This window comes from Castor canadensis, chromosome 2, assembly GCF_047511655.1.
Source record: "Castor canadensis chromosome 2, mCasCan1.hap1v2, whole genome shotgun sequence".
Classification (NCBI taxonomy): domain Eukaryota; kingdom Metazoa; phylum Chordata; class Mammalia; order Rodentia; family Castoridae; genus Castor; species Castor canadensis.
Window position 1 is genome coordinate 134211470 of NC_133387.1, and position 20560 is coordinate 134232029.

General features: G+C 44.9%; 2 protein-coding genes across 25 annotated transcripts in view; one reads left to right on the forward strand and one right to left on the reverse strand.

The window, feature by feature from the left end:
* The window catches only part of Ppip5k1 (diphosphoinositol pentakisphosphate kinase 1), a 37951-nt gene extending 26043 nt beyond the window's left edge, over positions 1-11908 (reverse strand). For 13 of the 21 annotated variants that reach the window (XM_074065819.1, XM_074065816.1, XM_074065815.1 and 10 more), the window contains exons 1-18: positions 11857-11908; positions 7211-7305; positions 6762-6939; positions 6107-6302; positions 5576-5666; positions 5266-5351; positions 4812-4966; positions 4572-4673; positions 4194-4355; positions 3967-4088; positions 2515-2616; positions 2170-2256; positions 1954-2029; positions 1713-1822; positions 1544-1626; positions 1246-1377; positions 966-1087; positions 424-606 (exon numbers count right to left, since the gene is read on the reverse strand). In XM_074065819.1, coding sequence (XP_073921920.1) covers positions 424-606; positions 966-1087; positions 1246-1377; positions 1544-1626; positions 1713-1822; positions 1954-2029; positions 2170-2256; positions 2515-2616; positions 3967-4088; positions 4194-4355; positions 4572-4673; positions 4812-4966; positions 5266-5351; positions 5576-5666; positions 6107-6302; positions 6762-6911 — 1959 coding nt within the window. In that variant the 5' untranslated portion in view covers positions 6912-6939; positions 7211-7305; positions 11857-11908. Of the gene's footprint in view, positions 1-423; positions 607-965; positions 1088-1245; positions 1378-1543; positions 1627-1712; positions 1823-1953; positions 2030-2169; positions 2257-2514; positions 2617-3966; positions 4089-4193; positions 4356-4571; positions 4674-4811; positions 4967-5265; positions 5352-5575; positions 5667-6106; positions 6303-6761; positions 7030-7210; positions 7306-7451; positions 7832-8231; positions 8492-11563; positions 11637-11856 lie in introns of those variants that run through there. The other 8 variants (XM_074065809.1, XM_074065803.1, XM_074065807.1 and 5 more) reach the window with 8 other exon arrangements.
* Positions 11909-14514: 2606 nt separating this feature from the next.
* On the forward strand, positions 14515-20464 carry LOC109681439 (creatine kinase U-type, mitochondrial). Of its 4 annotated transcripts, none has more exons than XM_020156216.2 (10): positions 14515-14636; positions 15483-15809; positions 16424-16622; positions 16825-16920; positions 17282-17503; positions 17632-17717; positions 17834-17957; positions 19550-19684; positions 19876-20001; positions 20217-20464. In XM_020156216.2, the coding sequence occupies exons 2-10, from the start codon at positions 15661-15663 to the stop codon at positions 20331-20333; spliced, it is 1254 nt and encodes a 417-aa protein (XP_020011805.1). In that variant the 5' UTR covers positions 14515-14636; positions 15483-15660; the 3' UTR covers positions 20334-20464. The 4 variants fall into 4 exon arrangements, with proteins under 4 accessions (XP_020011805.1, XP_073921938.1, XP_073921936.1 ...); XM_074065837.1 differs by having other exon boundaries at positions 14541-14636; positions 15487-15809; XM_074065835.1 differs by having other exon boundaries at positions 14552-14715.
* The last annotated feature ends 96 nt before the right edge of the window (positions 20465-20560 follow it).

Here is a 20560-nt window from a genome sequence, read left to right on the forward strand (position 1 = left end):
AGAATTTTTGGACTTTTGAAGTTAAAATGGAACATATGCCATATGGCATTCAATACCTCCAGCAGAGCCTAGGGCATAAACACACTAATATTTCTGCAGCAAAATGTATGATTATTATACTGAGTGGGATAAATAAGGCTTCTAAATAGGCCTGTGACAGTTCATGCCAGGTTTGGCTGCCAAATGAGCCTTGATGACAAACTTATAAAAAATCCTTTTAATTTTGAAATGGTGGATAAGAGAATTATGGACATGGACTTAACTCAAAGGGCTGCTGTAAAGATGAAGTGAGATAATATGTAGAAGCCACCTAAAACAGTGCCTGGCATACAATAAGTACTATTATATTGATCACTATTATTTAGAATTTTAGGAATTTGAGATCCTCGATTATTTGGGGCATAGAGATAAGAAGAGCCTGACCTGATCATAGTCCTCAGGGCCAAAGGACGCATCCTGCTGCAAAATGTGGTGTAGCCGAGCCTTCACCCGATGTTGGCAGCTGCTCAAGGAATCACTGTCACTGTCCAGGAGCCCATTCATGTTGGCACTCTTCACCATTTGTACTAAAATGGGTGTCAGTTCCCCTTCTAAAGCCAGGAGGCCCTGGAAGAGAAGCACAAGGTTTATTAGTTTCTTTTCCTGGCCAGTCATCTTAGGCCTTGGTGGTCCCAGAGATGGAATAAGAGCTGGCTTGAAGAGTTGGGGCACAGGTCAAGGGGCCTATTCTCAACAACTATTCTAAGCCCCCCCGCCTTTTTTTTTTAAGCTGGTGTTTGAACTCAGGGCTTTGCTCTTGATAGGCAGGCACTCTACTGTTTGAGCCATGCCTCTAGCCCTCAGCTCCTCAATAATGTAGAATGGGGTCAGACATAAGTAAACTGTGAGTTGGCTTGCCAACTAATTCTCTAAACTCAGTTTCTCTACCTAATGGAAGATAACTGTGGAAGAACTATAGGATGCACCTTGGCAAAGGCAGCAGCAGTCATCTGGACACGACCCTCATCAGAGGCATAGATCTTGAGGTCATGGCGGAAAGTGCTATGGAGACGAAGCAGCCCACAACCAGGGAAGCCAGCATAGTCACCTGGGTAAAGGGGAGGACCAAGAATAGAGTTACATGGAAGAAAGAATATTAATTTCTCTTCCAACTTCACCACTACCTCTGTCTATTCATTTCTTCCACTTTAGTCTCTAATCACCTGATCCCAGCCCTTCTAGGTATTCATCTCCCCAAACACTCACCCTGGCCTCCAGGATACATGCAGCGAAAAGCTCGCCCCAGCTCCTCAGCCTGAACACGGCCAGCAGGCGTCAGTTCTCCACCCCACTTTAGCACCAGCAAAAGAGATGGTGTCAGGGCCTCACTCTGTGGATCTGAGGGAAGAAGGAGCAATAAGTAGGCCTAGATCTAAGAAAATGGTATAAACATCTAAATGGCAGGTCTTCTAAGGAGACCATAAAAGTAACTTCAGATACAGGCAATGTGCAGGCTGAAGAATAAGAGATCTGAATGATAACGGAAAGGGAGATTAGATCTTACCTTGCCCCTCATTAGAAGCTTTCACCCCATGTGGGTAGTAAGTTAACTGCACCTTCCGGTTGATACCTGAGAAGTGACCATACCTGCAGGATAAAGCCACAGCTTACTTTCTGCCCTAGTACCCCAGTTGTCATTGTTATTAGCTCCCTTTTTCTACCCCCTTTCTCACATTTCCAACACGGACTTCAGCTGCTCTAGTTTCCCAGTCTTCTCCTCGATCTCACCACTTGGTTCTTTCTCCAGTTCAGCCAACAGCAGCCTTGTGATGTCCAGCACCTCCTAGAGGAAATAATAGGGTATTCCTGTAGGAGGCCAAGTCCTAGCCAGTTTCCCTTCCATCCTATCTCTCATCAATACAATACCTTCTCTCTTTTTCCTAGCAGTAGTACTGGACCCATTCACCACCTTACCTGGAGCTGCTCAGGTCGCTTGAGTTTTAATTTCCCTGTCTTATATCCACCATGTTTTTCAAATAGAGTAAAAAACCTGAAGAAAGAAAAACGAGTGAGACAATCAAAGCTTCTGGGAGTCTACCCAGGGATACTAAAAAAAAGTTTCTGGGACCTGTTCTCCAACCACCCTCTTTCATGAAGAACTATTTGTCTAAATTAGGATATTCTTCCTACCTTGGGTGTGTCACCTCCATCTTCATCTTTTGCTTGGGAGTACGATCCCCATGACGGATAATTGCAATGACACAACGAAGTTCCATCCTAAGATCAGGAATGTTCTCAGAGCCTTTCTCCCATGCCAAACCTAGTCCCGCCTCCCATCATCACATCCTACTCAACATGTAGAAGAACAGAGGAACAGGGATCTGAGATTGGGGACATAGGTGGAGTTAAGGGGACTGCCTAGAAGAGGTCCAGGCTCTACAAGTTAGATAGTATTGGGTCAAGAAGCAACAACTGTCTGGCTTAAGGAATCCCATGTCTTATATAGGTTACTCCAGAGTTTTTACTTTTGCTTACATAGTGCCAGATGTGGTAGGGACAATGGGAATGTCCTCAGCCTCTGTGGGGATGGACCATGGGATCTGGAACTGTGGAGCAAGCTCCCGCATAATGGTATTTCTAGAAGGAGAAACATGAAAAGCCACACAAAAATGAAAAAGAAACATGCTGCAGAAGAAAACATTAATATAAAATTTGAAAACACACAAACAAATATCCCCACATACGTGATGGAAACATTAGTAAACACACAGGGATGATAAACACCAAATTAAGAATTGTAGTTCTCTCTGGATGGATGAGAGGTGACAAGTATAAACAGGGAGGAGTATATAGGGGCTTTAACTATATAATTTTTTTTGGCAGTACTGGGTTTGAATTCAGGATCTCACACTTCCTAGGGAGGTGCTCTACCACTTGAGCCACTCCCTCAGCCCTCAACTATATTCTTTTTTTTTTTTTTTTAAGTTTTGACAAGTACATATAGTGTGTATTTGAAGCCAAACCATCAAGATATGGAACATTACCATCATTACCCCAAATTCCTTCATCTCCATCCCCACCATTCTAGTCTGTTCAGGCTGCTGTAACAAAATACCGTAGACTGGGTGGCATATAAATAAAAGAAATTTATCTGTCACAGTCCAAGGCTGGAAGTCCAAGATCAAAGTGCTAGGAGATTTGGTATCCCTGAAGAACCAGTGCTTCCTGGGTCACAGATAGTACCTTCTTCTGTGTCCTCACATGGTGGAAAGGGGGTAGACATTTCTTTGGGGCCTCTTTTATATGGGTTTTAATCTCATGTATCTTTTATGAGGACTCTGCCAAAGGACTCCCACCTGTTACTACTATTGCATGGTGATTATGTTTCAAAATATGAATTTGGGGGATTGTAGCATACCCAGTCAACTATATTCTTAATAGTACTTACTATGTATGAGACCTCAAACACATGATCCTGTCTTAACTTCCTGAGTGCTAAGATTATAGGCATGAAACACCATGCCCAGCTATTTTTTTGTTGTTGTTTAAAACAGGGTTTTGCTATGTAGCCTAGGCTAGCCTCCAATGCCACCACATGTGTCACTGCACCCAGCCTTGACAGTGTATCTAAGCTAGGCGGCACTTGGTCAGCACTTTCATAGTCATGAATGCTCACCATATTTATCATTTTTGAGTGGTTTAAACATTAAATGATGACATTTTTAAAGTCAATTGCAAACAGAATTGTAGTGTGATCACATTTAGTATAATAAATTTAGTTTATTTATACATGGCAGAAAAAGACACTCTGTTATGTCTACAACTAGTCACAGTAATCACCTCTGAGGAATGCAGTGTTGGGAAAGCAATAGAGATCAGAAACCCTTTTTCTTTTGTTCCTTTTAATTAATTTTTATAATCTTCAAAATAAAGAAAAGCTTTCTAATCTTCTTCTCCAAGCCCATTCTACCCTACCCTATCTCTTACCCTAGAATCTTGGCACAATCGTCGTAATATTTCATTGAATTCTTGACAAAACTGAAGCCATTGACATCACACACAAAGGAGTGACCATTGGCACGAAGAAGGTCAAATCCACAAACTGTTTGCTGTGGGGAAAAAGACAAGATGAAAACAAAAGAGCCACTCTTTGTTCCTAGACCCTGCTCCCACCTTTCTCACTCATTGCACAACCCTTATGGGCTTTTCCCTACCTTAAAAGCTACGCAGACCTTCCTGGCCACTAGCTTTTCCATGGCAGTCAGCATGACTGGATATCGAACCTCTTTCCCCTCACTGTCTCGTTCAACCTTCCCATCCAAAGCTGGAGATTTTCTAGCTTCAGCATGGGCATAATCTGGCCCCACTGTATACACCTGCAGGTACATAGCATCACTGAGTATGCCCACAGTTCACCCTGTATGTGAGAAGACAATATGAGCACTAGGTCTATAGACTAGTTTCAGAGTAAAAAAAAAAAAAACTAAACCACCAAATAAACGCCAAGCATTAAGAATAAGGAGACTGACATTCCAAGTATCCTATTCCTGCCCATACATTTATAGTCTTAAATCCCTATAATCCACCATAACCTTGACATCTGTGCCATCTGTCGGCATAAACTCTTCATAGATGTATGACCCTGTCTTTCGGACGCTGCTCTCAGGAGAGTAAACACTGCTTCGGCTGCCAATCTTCAGGAGAAAAAGGAAGAAAAAAGAAATGTTGCCTCAAGCCTCCAGCTGCCCCAAATCTTCCAGCAGACTTCCCAAAAATTTCACCTTTGTCCTTCTACCTCTTTGACTCCCCAGATGATCAAATGTCTCCCATACCTTACGGAAGAGGCGCTGACTTCCTCCTCCAGCTGAGCTGGGATAGTAAATGTAAACATTGTGGTCCTCTGCACTCACTGGCTTCTCCACAAAGGGCTTGGGAAACACAGCTCCATTGACCTCTACCTGGTCTTCACCTTCTATAAGGTTGCACTCTAAAAGGTAGATGTGTGATCATTCCTAGGGCCTAAGGTTGTAGAATACTTACAACTCCCATTTTCCCAGGGTTTCCCTATAACTTTCAAATTTTTATGACCATCTCTTAATAATAGATAAGGTAATATTTATATGTAGCATATAGATATAATAATATCTATATAACCGGTCAAAGTTCTATCTAAAGACCATGGCTCTAGCCCTACATAGATATGTGGTATAAAGGAGATGTTTAGAGGATAGACACAGGCTTATATCATAGAAAGCAAGGCAGGACTAGGCAAGGTCAGGTACTCACCCTCAGGCCGGGCAGGGTCACGGTTGAGCACAGCATATCGAGGCAGATCAATGCCCTCCTCCTGCAGGATCCGGTATACCTCCCTCCTGTCACCCCCAAATAAATTAGCTGGGAGAGGTGGAGGGTGACAAAGGTGAGAGGCTAGGGATTTCATTTGCACAGGGATGGGCAGACACCAGGGCACAGAACTCAACTGGGTGTGGTATAAAAAATTAAGCATGTTGGTTTAACTCTGCCCCTCCCAAAGTGGGTTCCGTAAATGGGCATAATCTCAGGGTCACCCACCCCACTGGCCCACAGGAAGCTATACCTATCTTGGATGTAATACTGCATGGTCAGATCATTGATAAGAAAGGGGTTTCGAAGCTTGGAGTAAGCAACAGCTTTGTCCAGAGGAAAGCCTAGGATGGAAAAAGGAAACAGAGAGACCAACGAAAGAAAGTGAAAGAGACAGGGTGAGAAAATAGCAAAAAGAGATAGACGGACATATTAAAAGCTAATGGCTGCCACTGAGCTCCTCTACCCATCCAACCCATCACTTATTCTTTGCCCAGTTTCTCAAGTCTAGGGTATTCATCAGGAAAAAATGTTAATCATATTTAGGGTCCTTCCAGAAATCCAATTATATCGAAGATCCTCAGAACTATCTTGAAGATAGACTATAAGCTTTAAACTACACCAAACAACTCCTCTAAGATGTAGGGAAAGCAAACCCCTCTTCATTGTTCTCTAGTATACTGGGAGAAACTGGTGGCTTCTTTACTAATAAGACAGTAAGAACCTCATCCCCAATCTAACAGTCTCACTATCATTCTTCCTATTTTTCTTTCTAGACCCCAACCTTTGGAGTGGAAAGAGATGAGGCAGTGGCAAGATGGCCAGTTTTCCACAGGTTCATTTAGGATCACATCTTCTCCCAGGATGATAACAGTCAGGTAGTCAAATCGGCAGAGTCGCTCTAGGATTTGGGTCATTGGCTTGGACTTAGATTTCTTGGTCATGGCACAGATGCCAACAATGATTTGAGGTTCTGGAGGCTGCAGAGAAGAAGTGCTATCAGGAACTACAGAACTTCACACTTATATCAGCCCATCATGGTAATAAACTGTCCCATCTTTTTAAGACACAGTTTCTTATTAAGACTTTGGACCTATGGAGTAAGGGGTGCCTCCTAACTTTGGTCTATGCTGGGGCATGTCTAGGGATTCCTACTGCAGACAACAGGAGTCTTTCTACTGTAGGAAATGTGTGCTCAAGCAGAAGAATCAGAGAACCAATTACCATGACACAATAGGAGGATGGCATAAGAGAAGGGGTTTACAAAGGGGCAATCAACCAATCTCGACTGCCTCTCCCCTAACAAGGATAAGGCCTGTTTAAAACAGGAAATCTATGCATTTGGAGAGAACAGAGAGGTGTCACCATCCAGTGGAATCTCAACTCTTTTTGACAGGACCACCAATGCCAACTTACATCATCATTTCCCCTAGTCTTACCACTTCATCCTCCTCATCCTCAAGGAGCTCGTTGTCACTCTCTTCTGTCCTCATGCCTATTCCATGGGAGCCCAGCCCCTCATCTCCAGCTCCAAGGAAGAAGTGGGCTGTGGTGCTCTCGTCCTCCTCACTGGCCGTCAATGACCACATCCCCGCTGAAACACCCACTCATCCCGCTCTGCAGAGGGGAGTACCCGATCAGCTCAGAATCCAAGTCCCCTGGCAGTGAGTGGAGATAGGGTAGAGGGAACTAGAAAATAAGAAGGAGCTACAGGGGTACAAAGGAGAAACAGGGAACAAAGCTTTGAGAAGGATCAACAAAAAAGGAAATGATGGCCATGATGTGAAATGACTAGAGAGCCATAAAAGAACAGCAAAGACTCCCTTTTCACCTGATGACCCCACCCCAACCAAGAAATTGGTAAAAAAGGATCAGGGATAAGCCTTACAGTGCAGGCATGTCCCTGACTGCCAGCAGGAAACAATGTTAACTTCAGGCAGCAAATGGGAGAGGCAGTTCTTCAAGAAAGGCTATTGTTGATTCCTATCAGAAGAGAAAGTTAGAGTGACATTTCAAACTTTGGATTCATTCCACAATGTTCCTAGCCTTCTCAACCTCCCCACAGTATTGCTGAACTCAAGGATTTCATTCAAGAGCAGAGGAAGGAGCTGGGCACCAGTGGTTCACACCTGTAATCCTAGCTACTTGGAAGGCTGACAGCAAGAGGATGTTGTTCAAGGCCAGTCCGGGCAAACAGTTCCTGAGACTCCCATGTCCAAAATAACCAGAACAAAACAGACTGAAGGTGTGGCTCAAGCAGTAGAGTACCTGCCTTACAAGTGCAAAGCTCTGGATTCAACTCCAGTCCCACCAAAAACAACAACAAAAAGAACAGAGGAATGAGACAATTTAGCTGCCTTTACCCTTAAACTCAATCCTCATTCCTCATTCTTACTAAGTATTAACTCAAGAAATATTTATTGAGGTTACCTTCTATTCTAAGCATATGTCAGAACATTTTTTTTTAAAAATCCCCTAAGATATTCCCTCTCTTTTTCACCCACTCCTTTTTTTTTTTTTTTTTTCAGTAATGGGATTTGAATGCAATTGCTAGGCAGGCGTTCTACCACTTGAGCCACACCTCCAGCCCTCACCCACTCCATCTTAAAAGACAGACACACAGAAAAATCCAATCAAGGAAAGAAACCTAGTGCTGGTTGGGAGGTTGAGAATGCAAGCATCTACACAGCAGTCTTCATTCCATTCTCAAACTGAAATCTCATGTTCTACCTGCTGTTCTGTGGCACTACAAAGCTAGTGTTAGTCTGGGGTAAAGTCCTTCCAAACAGGAGCCACAGTTGAAAAAAGTCCTTCCTAAAGCTGTATCAGTAAGAAGATCTTAAGATTTTGAGTCAGAACAAGCTGGCAGCTCCACTTCTGCATGCAAACATCTAGAGCAGCATTCTTACCCAGTTGTGATTTTGCTGCACCGGGGACATTTGGCAGGAGACATTTTTGGTTATTAGAACTGGAAAGGTGCTATTTGTATCTAGTAAGCAGAGGGCAAGAATGCTGTTAAACATTCTAAAATGTACATGATATGCCCCCAATAACAATGAGTTATTCAGTCCAAAATATCAGCAGTGCCAAGGTGAAGAAACTCTGCAATAGAGAAAGTTTCCTACATGAGAAGACAAGTGCAAGGATGTTCTTAACCTTCTTAAACTGTTGCTAATGAAAACAACTAAAAACAATTCAAAGGCCTTAAGTGGAAGAACTGATAAATACAATGTAGTATATAGAAATAACAGATTAATAGCATTTTTTTTTACAGTACTGGGGTTTGAACTCAGGGTTTTGTACTTGCTAGGCAGGTGCTGTACCACTTGAGCCATTCTGCCAATTGACTAACAGCAATTTCAAAAATGAAAAAGAGTTATATGTAGCTGGGAGTGGTGGTATATGTCTGTAATCCCAGCACTCAGGAGGCTGAGGCAAGAGGATCACAAGTTTCAGGTCAGCCTGGGGCTACAGAATGCATAATGAGACTCTGTCTCCACAAAAAAAAGGAAAGAAAAAGAGTTCTATGTAACAAATGGACAGTTCTCAATCGCAAACTCACAGATATACACGCAGTACAATTTTATTTGTATAAATAAACAGTACCACATCTTTATGACTGCATATATAATTAGCAGAAGTATAAAAACATGAACTGAAAAGAAAGACATCAAATTTGTGATAGTGTTTAGCCTTGAGGAGAAAGGGGAATGGAACTGAGAGAAAGATTCAAATGATACCTCATAGCCGGGCGCCAGGCGGTGGGGGGGGGGGCTCAAGCCTGTAAGCTACTCAAGCCTCTAGTTATTCAAGAGGCAGAGATCAGGAGGATCATGGTTCAAAGCCAGCCCCAGGCAAACAGTTCGTGAGACCCTATCTTGAAAAAGTGCATCACAAAAAGGGGCTGGTGGAGTGGCTCAAGTTGTAAGAGTGAGGCTCTGAGTTCAAACCCCAGTGCCACCAAAAAAAAAAAAAAAAAGAATTTCAGATACTTCACCACCTTATCTATTTACCTATAATGTTTGCTTTAAGGTTTAAAAAGATCTGAAGCAAATACACAAACATTAACATTTGTTAATAAGGAATTGCAGGAATATGACCATCTGTTTTTATTTTCCAAAAATAAAATTAAGTCACACATCAGAAAATTTCCAAGGTCTCCATTCAATTCTCAGGAAACACTGACCACTGACTGACAACTCTAACAAAAGTCACAGACACTTAAGTAAATGAGGTAATTTACTCTTACAGACTTTTTAAAGTCTTCAATAATTACTTTCACTTTAAACTTGTCCAGTATACCTGGGGTTATGACTTTGATTTGAAAGTTATAGATGACCTTCACATTGACCTCAACCTTTCCAGTCCTCATCATCTGCTACCTCTATTGCTCAACCACCACAAGGCACAACATTCTTCTTATTCTTAGCATTTCCAGTTGTGCACTGCAGGTCTCATGATACACTGACCTTCCTAATCAATAGGTTATTTGTTTGAACTCCTCTTTAGTGACCTGACACAATTTCCATGACTTATGGTATTCCCAAAGCTCCTGTGTACTTTAAACAATTAAAATTTTGTTGCATTTTTTACCCTTCCAATGAAGCAGGGGCTTTATAAGATTTCTAATCCTTTGCCTTTTCTTCCACTGAGTTTTTACTTTTTTTTAACTGAATGTAGAGATAGGTTCTTGCGATTCTATTACAACTCTGTAATGGGGTATGTTAGGTAACACAATGGAGAAGAAGAGTCTGTTCACAAATATAGGCTGAAGAGAGATGAAAGGTCCAAATTCATAGTTAACAAAACAAAAATAGAAGCCTGACAGAAATAGCTATGAAATAAGCCAGGATTTATTTAACTGTACCTCTGTGAGAAGCTAGGACTTAATGTGGTGTTCCCCAAACCACTTTCCTGTTTTCTATGCTCTTTTCCCTGCATCCTCTCCCCTAAACTTGGTTGTGTAAGAAAAGAAAACTTCAGTCTCTACATTGGGTTAAAGGACAGTCTTACTATGGCCTGAATCAGTATGAAAAGAAGGAAGGAGGAAAAAAAGAAAGGAAAGAAGGAAGGATGGAGGTAGGTAGGTAAGGTAAGCAGGAAGGTAGGGGAAGGCAGGAAATCTTGGGAAATCAGATGTGGAGAAGAGTAGAAGGGAGGTAAACTGTGTAACTTCTTTATCCTTTAGAATTTAGAGCTGCTTCATCACCCTCTAATACCCTACATCATCTTGCACTTGATGATGGGTTCCTTCAGTGGTAATAGAATACTTCCAACATAGAAAAACTCCTCAGACCACCAGTGCTATGTCCTTTCCACCTTCAAAGGTGGACCCCTCACTTCCTTCTTAATGCAATTTTTTTTTTTTTTTTGCGGTACTGGGGTTTGAACTCAGGGCCTCACGCTTGCAAGGCAGGCATTCTACCACTTGAGTCACTCCACCAGCCCACCTTAATGCAATTTTTAATACTTCATACATATTCTTTATTCTGATAGAATCTACTGCTGCCTGTTCGCAGTATTAACTCACTCACACTGCCTTCTTTCCCCAACTTGCTTTAATGACTCTTCACTGACTGTCCTAACACTGACTGCTCCCCACACTGACTGCTGCCCCTCCCCCCATCACTGGTCAACTAATCCAATTAATCCAGTTAATCCTACCACTCGCTGATTCCCCGGTATTAAACAGTCCTTCAAACCCTCACATGAGTCGTTGCACTTTGTATCACTTGTGTGTGAGTGTGTGTGCGCGTGTGTGTGTGACAGGATCTCTCCATGTAGCACAGGCTGGCCTTGAACTCCAGATCCTCCTGTCTTGGTAACATCTTCATAGTGTACCCTCAATGACCCCCTACACACTAGGACTGGCTGAGATCCATTCTTTGCTCACACTGCCCCTCTATGGAGGTTCACCTCGTCCCCACAACCCATTCCTCAAGAAGACCCTCTCGCCTGTACACTCCATTCCTTCCCCTCCGCGCGCAGACCCCCTCCATCCTAACTCTCCTCTGTCCATGCAGTCCTTCGCTGCTCGCGCCCATCCCCTCGGCTCTCGGTCCCCTGTGCGCTCCACTCCTTCTGCACCAACGCAGCGCCCCCTCCACCCAGACTCTTTCCTGTCCATCCCAGTCCTGCGCTGCTCGCGCAGACACTCTCCACCCGGACCCTGTCTCCTGTCCACCCCACTCCTTCCATCCTCCCGCAGGACCCCCTCTTCCTCACGCCGAACCTTACACACCCATCTCTTCTCCCGCTGACCCCCTCCTCTGTCCTCTCGGTCCACAGCTCCCGGGTCACGAATACCGCCCTCGCATCCAGACTTCACTAGCCTTTGCCCGCCCCCGCCATCCCCGCCTCACTCTCCCTACGCTGACATTGAGGCCTCTCCGCTGGGCCTCCTCCCGAGCCTGCCCCCACCGGTCAACTAACCATGGCCCTCAGTGCAGACCGAGCCCACTCTGCCCAGCCCACCCTCTCCGATACCGCCCCCAGCCCCCAGCCACTCCCCCACCGCCCCTGGCCCGCACTCACCCGCCTCCCTCCGCGCGCGCAGCCGAACCTGCCGGCAGCGACACCTGACAGCAAACCAATCAAAACGCTACTTCTTTGCAGTTCCACCAATCAGCGGAGGGCGCGCACCGGCAACAGAGTCAGGCTGCGTTGGCCGGCGCTCCTGCACGGGAGAAGGTGGCTCCCTAGTGGCCCTGGCGGGGAATGCAACCCGATGTTCCGCCTCTGATTTCTTACTGCGTCGCCACAGATCTAATGCTTGGTCTAGACTGAGACGTTTCAATGAGATCAATGGTAAGAAAAGAGCGAGAGCCAGAGGAAGAGACACAGTTTGTGCCATTGCACCTCCTCGAATGCAAAACCAAATCTTTTATAAGACATACGGGGGTGTGATATACGTTGATATTCAATAAACATAGACTGAAAAATGTAAGATATAAAAAGGAGTGATAGGGACACTGGAGAGAAAAACAGTAACAAAGAGTAGCAGATGAAAAAGTTAAGCGGAAGAACAGAGAGATTTATTTGTGAAGGATACAAGAAAATTGTTGGAAGTCCAGACAAGTCTCTACCCTCCCGACTTGGAACTGTAAATCTGGGTTTGAATCCTGCCCTTACCTTCCATAGCTATGCAGCATTGAGCAAGTCACTTGATTTTCCTGCGCCTCTATTTTTCTTAGCTTTAAGAGTGGGATTAAAATATAATTTATTAAGGTACAATATTAGCTTTTTCTCGCTGTTACAAAATACCTGAGAAAAACAACTTAATGGAGGAAAGATTTATTTTGGCTCATGGTTGCAGAGGTTTTAGTTCTGGTCCCTTTGCTCCATCACTTAGGGCCTGAGATAAGGCAGAACATTTTGGTAGCAGGATTGTCATAGAGCAAAGCAGCTCATTTCATGGTGGACATGAAGCAGAGGGATAGGAAGGGTCAAGGGACAAGATTTTTCTGTCCAGACCATGCCCCTAAGACCTGCATCCTCCAACTAGGTCCCATCTCCTACTTTCATCATCTTTCAATAATGTCATCATATCATCCACCCTGGGACAAATCCATTGATTAGGTCAGAGCCCTTAAGGATCCAATCATTTCCCAAAAACCTATGAACTGGCAACCAAGCCCCCAATATATAAGCCTGTGGAGGACATTCTGATTACATGAAAGCATTTTGTATATGTTTGAATTGTTATTATTATCTTTGCACCTTCACTTGGGTCTCCCTGGTCAGGATAGTTTCATGGTCTCTGTTTCTTCTCTATAACCTTAGCCATCTTGCTACTTTTTCAGTCAAGTGCCTCATGGTACCCCCAAAAGAAGGTCTCCTGAATGGAGAGAGATGATTCTAAGAACAGGTTCTAAGTACAACAGATGCTTCCCCAACTCAGGCTCAGACTCATACCTCCTCCACCACTCTAATCCTTCAAACAAGTTCTTACAAAAATTTTCAGGTATTTAACTTCTCCTATCATTCCCCTGAAAATGTGGACTCTATTCCTAGTCATACAATAAAATTATCCAATTCAATTAATTAAATGATACATATAAATTTTCTTTGTAATTGTAAAGTGCTTTTAAATATTACACACTGTTGACAATAATTACTATTAAATAAACCAAACACCATGTGTATTTTCTTCCCATATGCAGTATGATAATTTTTTATGTGTATTAATACATTATATGCCTGTCAGAGGCTCACAAAGAACAAGAAAAGTACACAAATATATTTGTTTTCTCAGTGCAGCTATTATTCAAATTTGGACAACCACTCTCCAAACTTGAGTGATTTCTCCACTTCTCTGGCAGTCTTCTTCTAGAATTCTCTCTTCCCACCCCCTACCTCCTTAATACCCCCTCAGTCAAATAACAACCCTACTGCTCTGAAAGGTTATCTCCCTCTTTTATCTGGGTAAATACACACCATTTCAGGTAATTATATTCACTTACTCATAGCTGCTCCTTAGCCTAGGTAATGAGAACCCATAGCACAGGTAACATTTTTTGTCTCTCCAAAAGTGACCACATTCCAACTGCAGAATTCTACCTACTCTTCTCCTACAATTAGTAGGAGAAGGAGTTAAGTGATAGACCCATAAGAGAGGTAGATAGCTTCAAAGAATATCCACAAATGTGAAAAGTGGGGAAAAGCACATAAAGGAGGCTTGAAGGGAAGAAAGAGAAGGAGAGTATAGGTATGGTATAGGTATGGAGGCATTAGTGGGGCTGGTAAAGGTACAGGAAAGTTGTCTTTCCAAAATACTCCCTAATATTTCCAAGTAGTCATTGTCTTGTGGGTACATGGGATAGCCAAGGGAAGGGACTAATGCCAATACGTGGTGTACTCCACCTTAACTGACCCTCCATATTGAAGTTCCACATTCCTAGTTCAACTCAGCATTCATTCGTCTTCCCTGCCAGGACAAAAATCAAGTTACACTCAAGTCACACTTGGAACTGTTGAAACAGCCCTCTCAAGTCTGAATGTGAGCTTTCTAAACAGAGAAAGAAGGAGAGGGGACCAGGAGAAAGGCAGAGATTTCCTGATGACCTTATGCCCTTGGACACCACTCGCTTTACACTGTGGATTACACAGCATTAAGGAGCCAAGAGAGGAAACATGTGGTGCCTGGAGACCTGTGCCTGCCTGTTCCATTCCACACCCAGTCATCTCACCACACCCTTCTCTCTTTATATTCCGCCCCAGTCCAGGAACTTTGAGCCACAGAGAGGGAGAGAAGGAAGAGGAAACACAGTTCCCTGCCCAACCCCAGCCACACATACACCTAGGGCAACCAACAGGTAGGCAAGCTTGTGGAGATTGCTCAGAGAGAATCCTGGGAACAACGAACAGGTTTGAGCCTGGAAAAGACGAAGAAAAGTAAGAGATCAAAGGCGAAGTAGGGGATGGGGAGGAGGGTGGAGGGAAAAAATAGGGAATCATGGGAAGTGTAGGCAGGAAATAGGGCTGCAGACTTAGGGGAAGGGGTAGTGGTGGGAGACAAAGCATAGATGGGATGAGTTAATAGTTCTCTAATTCTTCTCAGGGAATTCTTTTATCAACTTTGTTAGCAGAGCATAGGTATAGTAGGGAGGCGTCTCGGTCCTCTTCCTGGTTCTTAGGTAAAGGTGACCTTGAGTGAGCGGTGTCTTTTCCAGTGTTTGCCTCTAACCCTGTGCTTTCTCGGTGTCTTCCTCTGGTATCCGTTTTTATTCCGCGGTTTTCCCCGCGGTTGCTTCCCGGGGGAAGATGGAGAGGTTGCTAGGGGGTAGACAGAAATCAGAGAACAGATTGGACAAAATCACCCTTTCATACCCACAAAGTAGACGGATCGGGTTTCGGTTAAAACAGAGGGGCTTGGGGTGGGTAGGGTGTTCTGGTTTCTCTAATCCCCGTGGTGCTGTCCTCTACTTGGTGCTGAAATCTGGGCAGCCGCATCCCAGGTGGGTCTTCATCCCCCTCTCTCTAGAGTGCGAGTCTAGGGTCTCCTAATTACCTGGCTGGTGCTGCCCACCCCGCCTCCGCACACCTAGCTCGGTGGCAGGCGGGAGGGCGGAGCCCGAGCGAGCCCCACCCCTGGAGACTGCGGCTCGCCTCCTCTCCCCCGCCCGCCCGCCCGCCGCTAGCTCACTGCGCCTCTCCTGCAGCCAGGTTGGCACTGGCTCCCACTCCGGATTCAGCCTCCACCCCGACCCCCATTTTGACATCAGCCTCGGGCTCAACTCCGGCCCCCAGTCTGCCCGATTGCATCCTCCCTCCCTCCCTCTCCGGCCTGACTTGCGCCAGAACCTGCTCCTCCGGGATCCAGTAGCCGCCCCCCAAACCATGGCTGGTCCCTTCTCTCGTCTGCTGTCCGCCCGCCCTGGGCTCAGGCTCCTAGCTTTGGCCGGAGCTGGGTCTCTAGCCGCTGGGATTCTTCTTCGCCCGGAACCCGTACGAGCCGTCAGTGAACGAAGAAGGATGTACCCCCCGAGGTATCAGTGCCTGAGACGCACGGGAGGGGGAGTGCGTGATGGGAACGAAGGTGGGGGGTTAAGAGTAGGAACTGGGCAACAGATAAGGGCTATAATTATGAAGGCCCTGGAGCTGGGAGGCTGTACGGTTTGGAGACCCCGGCGGTGTGGGAGTGGGGCCAAATCCACAATGCAAGAATATTTCTGAGGACCTGTCACCTGGAGTCCCCGCCCCCAAACCAGTTCTGACCCTACGAATTCCAGTTGCTTCCACTGCGCAAATCCCTAATTAAGACCAGAAACTATCCTTTTTGTTCTTCACCTCATTTTCCTACTCATTTTCTGAATTATCTTCCTTAGTATTTGCCCCTCCCCCATCTCTAATATTATGTTCATGGGCGGAAAGAACTATGCAAGTCAGGAAGAGAATTGAGCCAACAGTGACAGGCAGCTGATATTGGGAAAGAATAGACCCTGAAAGTCCCTAAAGAGATTATCAAGGCTTAGTCTACCTCTAATTCCCCCTCCTCTAAGGAGCAAAGCCAGACATGGCTAACTGGACAGCTTCCAGCTGACAGCAGTAGGCCTAGTCTCCTGTGCCCTCCCTCCATGATTACTGGGTACCCCCTCCCCAGCGCTGAGTACCCAGACCTCCGAAAGCACAACAACTGCATGGCCAGTCACCTGACCCCAGCAGTCTATGCACGGCTCTGCGACAAGACCACACCCACTGGTTGGACGCTAGATCAGTGCATCCAGACTGGCGTGGACAACCCTGGCCACCCCTTCATCAAGACTGTGGGCATGGTGGCTGGAGATGAGGAGACCTATGAGGTAGGGGGGACCCCCAAGAGTCTCCCTGGTAACCCAAGTCATCTTCCCAGTAATCCCTCCCCCTAAACATCCCTCACTTTCCCTCAAAAGACTATGAACTGTCCACACACAAGTTTTCTGACCCAGTGAAATTAATCCACAATTGAAGTCTAGGGAGGGACTTCCTCTCTGTAACCATCTCTCCCACTTACCTCTCCTTCAGATATTTGCTGAACTGTTTGACCCTGTGATTAAAGAGAGACACAATGGATATGATCCCCGGACAATGAAGCACACCACTGATCTCGATGCCAGTAAGGTGGGCCAAATAATCCACTTCTGATTTGCGTTGCCTTATGTACAATATTCTTTATCTCCAATCCCTTCACCTTGTTTATTTCCTGAGTCATGGTTATTATACTGCTGAGCTTTCAATCTTGATGTGAAAAAAAGAATCATAGTTTAAGGGAACAGTAGATATTGCAAAGACAGGGTGAATAGGAATGAGCATGCGCCAAGGTGGGAAGTTTGGGGAAGGATCCACAATGCCCCTCAATGGGCCTCTCCTTCCAATGTATGCAGTAGGAGCCCTCCGATCCCTGAGATCTCTCCTCCCCAAGGACCCTTATTTTCGTCCCACTGTGTTTCTGTGACTTATATTGATTTTCCTCATCCCTCAGATCCGTTCTGGCTACTTTGATGAGAGGTATGTATTGTCCTCAAGAGTCAGAACTGGCCGAAGTATCCGGGGACTCAGTCTGCCTCCAGCCTGCACACGGGCAGAGCGACGAGAAGTGGAACGTGTTGTGGTGGATGCACTGAGTGGCCTGAAGGGTGACCTGGCTGGACGCTACTATAGGCTCAGTGAGATGACAGAGGCTGAGCAGCAGCAGCTTATTGATGTGAGGGGCCTTGAGAGGGAGCTGGGGTGAGGGGTCGATAGAAAAAAAGAGTCAGAGGGGAGGCTGGGCAGGATGAGATAGGCTCGAGGCCTAGTGGCTACAGTGAGAATTCCCTTTACTCTCCTCAGGATCATTTTCTATTTGATAAACCTGTGTCCCCATTGCTGACTGCAGCAGGAATGGCTCGAGACTGGCCAGATGCTCGTGGAATCTGGTATGAGGCTGCTCCTTACCTCGTTTGTCCCCCATGCCCACAAAAATGCTTTTTTTCCCCCTCCATTTCCCCCAGTTCTTGTCTTTCCTCTTGATCTCTTTACCTCTTATCCCCAGGCACAACAATGAGAAGAGCTTCTTAATCTGGGTGAATGAGGAAGATCACACACGGGTCATCTCTATGGAGAAGGGTGGCAACATGAAGAGAGTGTTTGAAAGATTCTGCCGGGGCCTCAAAGAGGTTGGAGAAGGGTGTATAGGTGGGAGGAAAACCAAAGAGCAGCATAAGCAGATTGACTGTATCATTTATCAACCAACCCAGGGTGTTTCTGATAGTAAAAGGGTCACCATTAGTCATTCTAAGACAGTAGGTATAAATGGAGACTGTCCTTGGAAAACCAGGACATATGGTAACCCTAAAAATAAAAAGAGAGAAAAAATATCAGTAACCTGAGGAAGTAAATAAAGCAGTTGCCAGATAATGCAAAGCAGGAATAACTGAGATGGGAAATCAGATGGGCATGTGATGTGGGATGGTGGAATGTACAGATAAGGAAAACACTTCAGCCAGGATAGATGTTGGAGGTGAAATATTGGTGTGTTTGTTTTAGCTATAGTAACCTCCCCAGTTCTGAGCCAATATAGACTTTGACTGTGGATTTTGTCATTCTTGCTCAAGTATCATAGCTAGGCTTTAAGCTGAGAGTGGGAGAGAGACTGGGGAAGGTGGAGGATGGAATGGCTCAAGTTCTAGAATGTGTTCCTCTAGATGAGGGGGTGAATCCACAATCCTATATGGATGCGGTCTCCATATTCAATTCCACATTAGAAACTTCCATAAACCCAATTATTATAGAATGTTCTCATATATATAGTTTTATTTTGAACTCGCAAAGATAGAAAGCTTCCCTTTTAGATTTTAGCTGGAAAGTTTACAGTATTTTTGGCAAGAAGTGGATAACATTCTGACTATGAGTGGGTAAGGAAGTACTCTTTAAATTATATGACTTTATTTCCTCATCTGTAAAATTGAGATAAGATTGCCTACATTTTAGGCTGTTGTGGGGATAAAAGGAAATAATGCAGAACTCCACAAAAAGAGTTCAATAAGTGTTAGCTGTGTTATTATTCTTGATGGAAGGGGTTGCCCACATTCAGCATGTAAGAATTCCCCATGCCATAAGTCTATCTCAACTATAAACAGGGTCCTCTTTACTTATGTTTGATAGTAGTTTTTGTGTCCATTGCTCTGGTAGATCCCATCTCTTCATGATTAGCTTGATCCTATCATGATTAGAATGGTTAAATGAAACACTCTTCCCGTGCCCCCTCTTGCTCTCACACACACATACCTATGAATCTTACTTTTCTGCTCTTTCACATTTCTTTCTGCTTTCCTACATGTGTAGCCTCCTATGGATAACAGAAGGCTCTTTTGCCGCTTCCTGTTGCAAATTTCTGAGAAATGAGAAAGCACCTTCTGCTCATTAGCAAAGTCAAGATAATCCAGAAATCATTGAATAATCAATACTTTCTCAGTTTATTTCCCTAGATCATCCTTAATGCATCATTCCCTCAAGTTTCTTTCCTTCTACAAACAGTATATTTTTCCACTATCTCGTCATTATGCACATAAGTGCATCATAATTTTGTAACACCAAAGTTAACTTGCATGCATGATGATAACAAACCAATTTTTAAAAAAAAGAGCAACGTCATTCATTCACACCCAAGGTTCTGATTCTAGAACTATCTCTAGAGCTTCTGTCAGTGTAGCTAAGGGCGAGTCCACATGTCCCTGGTTGTTCGCTAACAGAATGTTTGTGCATGCAGGTAGAGCGGCTGATCCAGGAGCGTGGCTGGGAGTTCATGTGGAATGAGCGTTTGGGATACATTTTGACCTGTCCATCTAACCTGGGCACTGGACTTCGGGCAGGAGTCCACATCAAACTGCCCCTGCTAAGCAAAGTAAAGGAGTTGTGGGGTTAGAGAGGGCTGTGCATGAGGAGGGAGGGGTGGTTATGGATAGGGAGGGAGAGAGCACTTTGAAAGGAACAAGGCACAGAGTGACTAAAGGGTGAGGGGAAAAATCTCTGAACACAAAGGAAGAGTCTCTGCCTCTTTTGACTTTGACCCCCTGATCCCTACTCCCCCCTCAGGATAGCCGCTTCCCAAAGATCCTGGAGAACCTAAGACTCCAAAAGCGTGGTACTGGAGGAGTGGACACTGCTGCCACAGGCAGTGTCTTTGACATCTCTAATTTGGATCGACTGGGCAAGTCAGAGGTGAGATCCTAAGGGACTGGGATAAGGAGAGGTACAGGTCTATGGGGACTGAGGTGTGGCAGTGAGTGAGGCTCAGAAACATAACAGAATCTGAGATGAAATTCAGGTTGAGTGGGGAGTCAGTTGGCGCGATTTCAGAGCAGGAAAATCAGTCAGTGCTAAAGAAAGAAACCCAAGATGGTGGGGAGCAGAGATCAAGGATTAGTGTTCTTCAGGTGGAATTGGTGCAACTGGTCATCGATGGAGTAAACTATTTGATTGACTGTGAACGGCGTCTGGAGAGAGGACAGGACATTCGCATCCCTGCACCTCTTGTCCACAACAAACATTAGCTCCCCATTCCTGGCAGATGACTCAAGAGCCCCAGGACTTCTGCCCATTTAATGGTGGCCCATTCTATTTGCCCTAGACCTGTCCCCCACCCCCAGCCTCCATCCTAGTAAAGACTCCCTGCTATGTTCCAGTCGTCTGTGTTATTTATATTGATGGGGTGAGGAGGGAGCAGCCTCCAGAAAATGAGGTGAAGCAGTGGGGTTATTTATGATGGAAAAAGTCTCCA

Excerpts from the sequence above, each read along its gene's own strand:
- LOC109681439 (XM_020156216.2), top strand. The coding sequence starts at position 15,661 with ATGGCTGGTCCCTTCTCTCGTCTGCTGTCCGCCCGCCCTGGGCTCAGG. Across the intron at positions 16,921-17,281 it reads CTGATCTCGATGCCAGTAAG|ATCCGTTCTGGCTACTTTGA; the intron begins GTGGGCCAAATA and ends CTCATCCCTCAG. Across the intron at positions 17,504-17,631 it reads AGCAGCAGCAGCTTATTGAT|GATCATTTTCTATTTGATAA; the intron begins GTGAGGGGCCTT and ends TACTCTCCTCAG.